The sequence below is a fragment of the Magnolia sinica genome, chromosome 3 (assembly GCF_029962835.1).
Source record: "Magnolia sinica isolate HGM2019 chromosome 3, MsV1, whole genome shotgun sequence".
NCBI lineage: Eukaryota > Viridiplantae > Streptophyta > Magnoliopsida > Magnoliales > Magnoliaceae > Magnolia > Magnolia sinica.
In genome coordinates this window covers 63,134,144-63,143,824 of record NC_080575.1, presented here as the reverse complement: position 1 = coordinate 63,143,824, position 9,681 = coordinate 63,134,144, and the positions used below count along the sequence as shown (strand labels likewise).

Below are 9,681 nucleotides of genomic sequence, written 5' to 3'. Positions count from 1 at the left end.
TGTGGATGCCCAAATAAGGCCAGTGGCTCAGCAGGGTTGACAGTCCAACATGTTGCAGGGCCACCATGATATTTGTATTTTATCCTCATCATCTAGCCATTTTGTGGCCCACCTGGATAGGGCCCACCCTCTGGTGGACCGTCTATAGGTGGGGCCTACCTTATGTAAGTGTCCTATCCAGACCGTCCCCCTGGCTGGACGCCAACACTTCCAGGAAGCTGCTGGAATGATCGTCTAGCAGCTAGCCATCTTGGTGTCTGTATTTTATTAACATTACCCATCTGATGGGGCCCATCTGTAATGTGTAGGCCCACATGAGGTGTATGTATTCTTCTAGGTCGTCTGTTCGCTGGACATCCAGCAGGCCCCCAGGCTGTTGGGCTGGACGTCTAGCAATCGACCCACCATGCAATATGTATTTTATATTCATGTTGTCCAGCATGTGTGGGGCCCATTAACACCTTGTGGGGCCCCCTACACCATGATGTATGTGATAGACACGCTATCCATTCATTTTAGGACCATGAGCCCCATTGCCTCGAGAGGCCCACCCCGATTTTCAGGTTATACGCCCAACCATGGGCTACTTTGTGAGGCCCACTACGATGTATGTGTTGTATACATGCTATTTCCCCCAGTTTTGGGCAGTGTGCTGCCTTGTGAGGCCCACCATGTGTGAGTGATGCGCGCACACTGTCTAATGTGTTTAATAAGTTTTCTGACTTCATCAAGAGTATTTAATTTTTTTCTTAGAAAGACTACCCAAATATATCTAGTATAATCATTAACTACCAACAGAAAATATTTCTTTTCACCTCTATTCTCTATTCTAGTTGGTCCGACTAAATCCATATTACCAGATTTCAAGTGAGTGATCCCAACATGTTTCCTCTCCGTTGTACTTAAAGTAGTTGTATGATTGATATGTAAAGTGTATTTCTTTATATTGGTTGTTTTATTGTATCTGTTTAAGCTTGAAATTCTATCGATATAACATGATGATATATGTGACAACATGCTAAAATAATGCATTGATCATTCTCATTCATTCATGTCATGCATAGCGCACATGCGTTGACTCCTAGGGGCACGCCCTGGATGACCTGTAAATACTCACAGTACCGGGTGACCTAGAGGACCATCCCTGGATGCCTACAATATATGGAAGCTTACCAAGATGGTGGAAGCCTACGTGAAAAGGGGAGATACGAGTTGATGGAATCCAACTCAAGTAAGTGGACGGATCTATCCACTTAATGCATTCTTGCATCAATGTATCTCATAACATCCATGCATTTCTATTTTAATTATCACATGCATGAACCATGATGGGTTCACTCACTAGCCTAGTTAGTTAACATTGTGGATACTAAACCGAACATAGACGAATGAAATAAGAAATCCGAATCAAGTGCCAAAAAAAATGAGGATTGATTGCCAGATGAATCGCGGGGACCAGTTGCTATATTTGGCAAAAGATGAACTTGCTATGCTAGATTAACGAATTATTTGTGTTTATTATTTAGGAGTTTGATTTCTTTATTGCATTTATTTGTACATAAATATGATTTATCATTGTTTATAAATTTGATCATGGTGAACGATATTTGATTTATTTATTTATTTATTGTTGAATGAAGTTTCAAATGAGTGGACTCAGATAATTCCTATTCAGATGATGTGGTTTTATATATATATGATGATGAAAATTATAAGAATGTAACACAAACATGGATGAATGGATGTTAAATTTGGATGTGAACTTAGAATTTATTAAATTGTGCCTCCAGACAACTATATGAAGAGAGAATTAAGTACACTTAGTGTACAGGTCATGAGCCGAAACTCAAGTCTGAGGGTGCACACTCTGTATCTGAATTTTGGGGTGTGACACCCATCCTCAAAATGGCCACGGCTTTATGAGAGGATGAAAATCGGTCGCATGCACATGTTGGACTGGCCTATTCCTTTGGCGAGCCTCATAACCTTTAACATACCAGACACCATCGACCATCATTTCTGGCAAAAAATATCTGTAACACCTGAGCATAAGCCTCATCTTCCTTCTTGCCTGGTGAGCCCCACAAACACCTTCATTGACTCCCTCCATGATTGACATGCCTTCATTTTTTTGACAAATAACGGAGCAAAACCCCATCGGCCCATTTCTAATATAGTTTGTTATCAATCATAATGTAATTAATGGTCGATCTCCTTATGCTTCTAACAACCTTGGTTTGGAGACTTTGCAAGTAACCCATAAGGGGAGCCCTCCAATCATCTTCTTCTGCATCAATCATAAAAACTTTCACTATACTTCCTCTTCGGAAGACAAAAGGCAATGATCTTTTTTGAACTATCATCAATTAAACAAAGAGATTCACCAATTATGGTGCTCCTCACCCCATAAGTTTTGGTATTGCCCTGCATCATATATAAAAACTATAAAAACTATAATCATGCCTATCTAATTCCCTAAATTGACCTAATCATTCCATTTACTATAAAATCCATCTTTTGCCCAAAATCCCCGTGCAATCTTAAGAGTTTGACATCAAGATCTCAGTCATAAGATATTCATCAAGTTTCATAGAAAATTTTCTTGGGCGTTGTATGTGACCTTGTTACCGAAAGTGATTTTCGAATTTTATCTTGTGCATTGATTGATGAGACCCACTACCTCATCAACAAGGATGTCCTCTCAGCAGTGAAAAATGATGGGGTAATTGTAACACCTTGAATTTTCGTGGCCTGAGTATACACTCGTGCCCGAGAATTCTGAGTGTTAAGAATGTAAAATTTGGATGCTTCAAAATTGCATCTTGTGTTTTTTTTCTCATTTAGATCACATCCAGTTATATTCGTGAAGGTAACCATTCACGATAATGAAACGAACTATATTTATTATTCCATTAGAGTAAAAAAGCGTACAAATAATTCTTTAATGCCCTCTTAATGGGAGTTTATTACATTGCCAAAGTTTGCAGCGGAAGATAAATAAAATGATTCGTGGTACCATCCTTCTTCTTTATTTGGAAGAGTCTTCCATTAAATGATTATCATCTGTATCATCAACCTGTAATTCGCCTGCAATATATATACGGTTGGAGAGGGCCAACGCCTTACTTATAGTGGTGGCTGTCCTTACAATGATTCAAGTGATTCATAAGAATAACAGAAGGGTTTCGATACATCTCATACTCCACAAATACAAGTGGTATTGGTATGCGCAAACATTCTATATGAAATGCATGCCTAGCAAAGTATGTGTAGTCCATCACACTTAGCCATCATGATCACAATGTGGAAAGTAGTTTAAAGATATCTAGCTCGCCCTGTATTCTCACACTATGGAGATTCGTCGGCATGTCTAACGTTAATGTGAATTTATGCGAACATCTGAAGGCAACACAACAACGCGATTAGGGGATTTACGTGACACGATGTGTTCCTGGAGTGACTATTTGTGACATCCACTCTCGAGAATTGATGTAACATGCATAATGATTTACTTATATCGATTGTGCACCACTCACCAACCCATGGGATTACGTATCGACTAAGAGGGCCGCTACCTGAACGCATTATGTCCATGATATTATATTGATCACTAGAAGTGAGATTTCTAACATAATACTTATGTTGTGTGATATAGGTGCAGTAACTAAAATTATGTAGCAATGATTTGCATGGTGAAGATAAAGGGCATCAAAACTTGAAGTATGTAAGTAAGATGTAATTAAATAAATTAAGTTGCAAAATTTAATGGAAAAACCCTCACCTTTAGAATTGGATTGCTTTCTAAAGTTGTCAGTACTTGTTGAATACAACGTAAGGTCAGATTTAACATAATTCCTATGATTAGATTTTACCATCATACAGTTAAAATTCAATGTTAGAGTTTGTAGGTCTAGGTTTACACTAAATAGTAGCTTAATTACACACTCGAACTTAAGTTAAAATAATTTACCTTGTTCTTAAATTTTTAGCATGATAGCTCGGATACAACAATACTTTATGTTGAGTTGACTCAACCTGATTTGATTTTGAACAGCTTTTAGTGATGGGAAGTCTGTCCTAGATTTGGATTTGAACTAGTTGCCGCTCTCGATTGGGTGAGTCGCCACCCAGTGCATTAGCTTCTTCCTCTTTCTTTCTCTCTCTTTATTTCTAGACGCCTATCCAGGATCACTCTAACCGAGCGGATATCGTCGTTACTCTCGGTGCTAAATCCTTTCTTCTCTCTTTAACGTTTCTCTCTCTCTCTCTCTACCTCTCTCTTTTATTGGTTAATTTTATAGGGGTTTTTAGTAGGTCATTGTAGGCTAAAAAGTCTCAGTGCTATTGGACCGAGGAATGCGCATGATGGATTTGCACTTGGTGTGGTAGAATGTTGTTTGGTTCGTTCTAGCTTCCTACGTGATTGATCTTTTTTCATCGGGATGTTTTGGTCTTGTGTTGATCCTAATGGCCCAGTGAGTGGTCATTTTGGATCTTCAGATGATGGCCTGTGAGGTGTGGATGGTCAGGCTTCCAACAAGGAAGATGACATCCACCTTAATGGAAAATTTCATTCCAGCCTTTCTCCTCTCGAACTATTTCGCCTAGATGGGCCGGATTGGTCCACATATGCTTCCTTGCCCATGAAATCGAAGGTTTGTGGGTCCTTTCTTGATGGTTTGCGCAGAGGAAGTTTCTGCATGGTTCGGCTGGGTTTTGGGAAGAGTGAAAGGCATTGTGTTCATTTCGTCTTCCTCGACCCTAGTGTCAGTTAGAGGGAGTTGGAATCCCCCCTCTTAAAGGTTGGACGACTCAGATCACTTAGAGGATTTGGAACTGGGAGTTTCTGGTACAAAAACTCCTCTTAGCGAAGGGTTTTCGGGTGCTGTTTATAGCGTGTGGACGTTTTAAGTCTTTTGGTTTGGTTGTACGCAATAGGTCGGGTCCACTGTGATGGGTTTTTAGAAAATCCTCTCCATTTATCAGTCTTGCAAGGTCACATTAGGCCATGGGCCAAAATTTTATGTTAATTCGAGTCTCGGGTGGGCCACATGATCGGCATCTATGAGGAGGCGTCCGCTGTTATTAGACGGTTGAGTTTATTTGCCTGGCTGAGATTGAGGAGGGAGTTTCCTCTCTGGATTCATTGACAGATCTGTGGCCGGAATGAAGGGAGGGAAATCAGGGATTTCTTTCTTCTTTTTCTTCCTTATTTATTTATTTTTAAGTTATCGGCTTTTTGTTTTTGGCACAAACACGGGCCAAGTAAGGTCCAATCATGATGTTTGTTTGATCAATCCATTCTATTCATCCTCTTGGTCGGACCATATAGACCCATGTGTTCAAATATGGAGTTGATTTGAGCTTTAGGTGGGTCACACTAATCTTTACGATAAAGAATCTTCTGGGACTAGAGATTTAGAGAATGAAATTTCCTTTAACACTTCTCTGTACATGAGGTAGCTTGGGTGCACACACCAATTGTTTGTATGTATAATGTGGGGTCCACTGTAATGACTTTTAAGAAGATCCATACTCTTCATTGACTTCGGCATGCCGTGTTGGCCCATGGGCCCAAGTATGGAGTTGATCGGAGGCTTATCTTGAAAGTGTTCATAACGGGTGTCCAAAACAGACTTGATCTCAATTAGTAGTCCACGCTTAATGATCAGGGCTAAATTTTGGAGTAAATATGTAATCAAGATAGGTATATAATTGGGTAAAATTCAGTAGTTGATCGATGACGGGAAAATTCTAAATCTAAAATACCACCTTTTACGTCAAAATGAAGGAACTGGCTTCAGCGTTCAACGGTGTAGGATCATAGATCGGGGTCTAAATTTTGTATAATATTGTAGTCATGTGAGGCCAAAGTGTGGTCTAAGTTTGAGTTGCGATGAACGGCAGAAAGAGGTTAAATCTAAAGATTTGGATTTATACAGAGTTGATAACCTTAAAAGGATAACTTCACGCCTTAAGTAAAAGCCTACCGAAGTGGGGTCTTCATATTTCTCACTTGGTCCATATGATGGGCAATCCAAGTCGTTCATAAGAATGGAAATATCCTGCTACGAATACCTATTTGCTTTCCCTAGCCAATGGACCCCAAAATCAATGATTAAGGGCTGATTTGTCAATTGGGCCACTTTTACAATGATCTAATGGCTGAAATTCGAAATGTGTAGTTAATTTATGATATATAGGCATGAAATAAAATTTCACATCAAACGGATCATGAGAATCATATGATTTGGAATTCAAGGGTCTATGTTAATGGCATTTTCATAATTATTGCTGATATAAGAGTTTTGGAAAATCTAATGGTTCTATATGGTTATATGCACATTTTTAAATTATTCTTACAGAAGAACTTACATCTAAATCATTATGGATAAAGAGTTATTCACCAATTTAATTAAGAGAAGGTACATATATCAAACCACATGATGGATGGTCTTGTCTTAAAATCAATGGTCAGACGACTTGATCTATGGATGTAGATCATTCTTAACAGTTAGATTCAAGTTTGAGAATAGATGTAAGGTTAGGATAGCTAAATTAGTATCGTACATATCTGTGTACTAAGTTAAACTTTATGGTAACACTCAAGAACTTTAATACTCGAGTATTGAAAAGTTTGAGGTGTTACAATCTACCCTCTTAAATAAAATTTCATCCCCAAAATTTAATTTCTTCTACTATTTATGCCAATTCATTGATTTAACTTTTCAATTTATTCCTTATGATGTGGATATATATATGTCTAAGTGTGCGTATAATTAATTACACGAAAGCGGGACGCTACAGTAATAGTGAACAGATGCTAATTGATGAAAACAAGCTTGTGAGGTACTTGTTGACAAGAGAGGCGGTGGTGCCGTCCTCAACTTTTTTGAAAATGAATATCATGTGCTCCCTGTTGTCGATAATGTAGTGTTCTCCCCCTCATAATGTTGTGCAATGTTAAAAGAATTTTCATCGCTACTTCAACCGACCATCAACAACCTGGACCTGTCTCCAATGGGAGAATGAATGTAAACCATTGTGTCTTTCCATCTTCTGTTTTGTTCTATTTTTACATTTTTTTTTCAAATATAAAATAGCTTGAATGAATTGGTGTAGCTATCTCAGTCACAAATGCTCCCTCCTTTAGAGGCTAGAAGCTTTGATTAACACAAGTTGCAAATAATAGAGCCAAGAGCTTAATTTAGTTGGAAAAGGGTTTGATAGGACATTTTCAATGGTGACAGTAAAAGATTAACAATTAAAAACATTTGGGAAAACATCTAACCATTTTTACTAGATGCCCACCTAAGTTTTAGGTTAGCCTCTATTTTAGGTCTAGGGTTAACTGGGGGTGCATGCATATGATAGACGGGTTGGATTTGATGCATATATTGTGTGGGACTCATTTTTGAGTGTTGTATATGTGCATTTGTGTATATGTGTATGTACTAGCAAAATTTCAATCTTGATGGGCATCTGCTTCTTCTAGGGGCAGAATTTCAATCTTGAGGGGTCTTATGCTTACCTTAATCCTTTAGGAACTTTGGAAAGCCAGAAATGCAACTCGATTTGATGGATCAGTGATACGCGTCGCTAAGGTCATTTCTAGCATCACCCGCTGGATCCACCTTTTGGGCCCCTTCTTCCTGTTGCAGAAGGGCCCTACTCTATCCGCGAGGATAACCCTCAGTGCCTTAGGAATTGAGGGACCTGCGCCCATCACGCCCGGGTTCCAGATTGTCAAATGGGTTAAACCTCGTAATGGTTGGATAAAAATAAACGTCGATGGAACCGTCTTGGGTAACCCGGGCCCTTCAAGAGGAGGTGGAGTTAAAAGGGACTCAATCGACAACTTCCTCTTCGCATTCTTGGTAGCCTATGGTTTCAGATCCAATACTAGGGCTAAAATCAGAACAATTTTGGATGGCCTTGTAGAGTGTGCACGGCACAATTTCACGAAGGTGAAGGTGGAGAGTGATTCAAGTTGTGTAGTCTTCTCCCTCTCCAAGCAGTCCCGTCCCACATGGTCCATGTGGTATTGGAAGGTTAGGATCATGGATATCACGCGCAATATGGATCTTCGCCTCACCCACACCCTCAGGGAGGCCAACTCGGTTGCAGATGGCCTAGCTCGTTTAGAGAGCAATGAGCAACAAGACCAGATCTTCAATTCCTTGGGAGATCTCCCCTCTATTTACGGCCTGCTGTTCCTAGACAGAGTGGGCCTGAGCAACCTTTGGGAAGCCTAACTCCTTTTGCTTTCAGCTTTCTTCCTAGCTTTATGATAGGTGGGAATGCTTCATTTTGTCAGCAGGCTTGCCCAAATTACCCTGTTGTATATGTTTTCTTCTTGCAATGGAAAGTTTCTTATTAAAAAAATGTACTAGCAGTATTATAGATAAAATTGAAAAATTAGAAAACGAACAAGTCTTACTTCTCAAATTACTAATTAATGAGGCCATATATCATGGGAATAAAGCACTCAATAGTACAAGAGATATTTTAGTGCAGACCCTCTAATTATCCATTTCAAGTGGGAAGGAATTTGCTCATTCTAAGGACTTTTTGGAAAGGAATTTAGCAAACCAATCAGCCGATTTCTTAGGGATTCGGTCAAGTGAAGGCTTGGTGCGATCAATGCTACAAATGCCATAGTTAACTGTATATCCTAATGCCCACTCAAAGTTGTCCATCAATGACCACACGAAGTATCCCTTCACATTAGCTCCCTTCCTGCCATATACACACATTACGATTATTACATAGCTACAAGGGTACATTTGGATGTAACTAGAATCACAAGCCAAATGGATAACAATCGATAGAGCTGTACATGAGTCGAACCAAGTTGAGCTCGGCTTGGATGGGCTCGGCCAGAAGCCAACCCTAGCTTGAACTTGGCTTAGTCCTCAATCCTGACTAGCCAACTTGGCTCGGTTCAGTCAGCAGCTCAGGCTAGCTCGAGCCTTTATGACATTTTCTCACATACATAAAATACATCTTTAATCTCTCACACTTTGAATGCAAAGTAGTAACAACACTTTACAAGCATTTCATCGAACACTCGGAGAACAACATTAAGATTAAGATGTGAGGGCAGTTCTACAATGTATAGTTATTTTCTTTCCTTTTTGTGTGGTGATTTGTTTCTTTAATCTTTCATTTGATGCTCATTTCGAGAATAACCTAATATGAGGGCAGTTCGAGAAACAACACTTTGTTGAGTCATTTTATCAAACACTGGGCGAGCAACATTAAGATCAAAATAATCAAGTTGCCTAGCCAATTCGATCTAAGTCGATTGAAGTTGGGGTTTGAGCCAAGTCGAGTTAAGCTCGGGCAAGCTTAAACTCGGCTCAAAATTTTTTGAGCTCCAAAAACCAGCTCGACTTGGTTTGAATCAAGTTTCAAGCCGAGGCGAGTCAAGCTTTTCCAAGTCAAGTCAAGTGAGCTGACCAAGCTCACTCGACTCGTGTACAACACTAACAATCTATTACACTCTCTATTGAAGGTTTTTTAGAAAACGATTTCATGATGGGATCATGAATGTAATTTTATGCTGAAAGATAGTCCAATTGTCCGCCTACCAAGTAAAGCAACAAAACTTGATTGAACCAATCAACTTGATCCAAACCCACCCAGAAAAGTCAATGTTTGGGTCAACCCATTTGCCAT

General features: G+C 39.4%; 1 protein-coding gene across 1 annotated transcript in view; it reads right to left on the bottom strand.

The window, feature by feature from the left end:
* Nucleotides 1–8,418: 8,418 nt before the first annotated feature.
* Nucleotides 8,419–9,681, bottom strand: part of LOC131239972 (beta-glucosidase 12-like) — a 52,700-nt gene continuing 51,437 nt past the window's right edge. Inside the window, exon 14 of the mRNA XM_058237945.1 lies at nucleotides 8,419–8,739. Within this exon, the coding sequence (XP_058093928.1) occupies nucleotides 8,556–8,739 (184 nt within the window). The 3' untranslated portion in view covers nucleotides 8,419–8,555. The remainder of the gene's footprint in view (nucleotides 8,740–9,681) is intronic.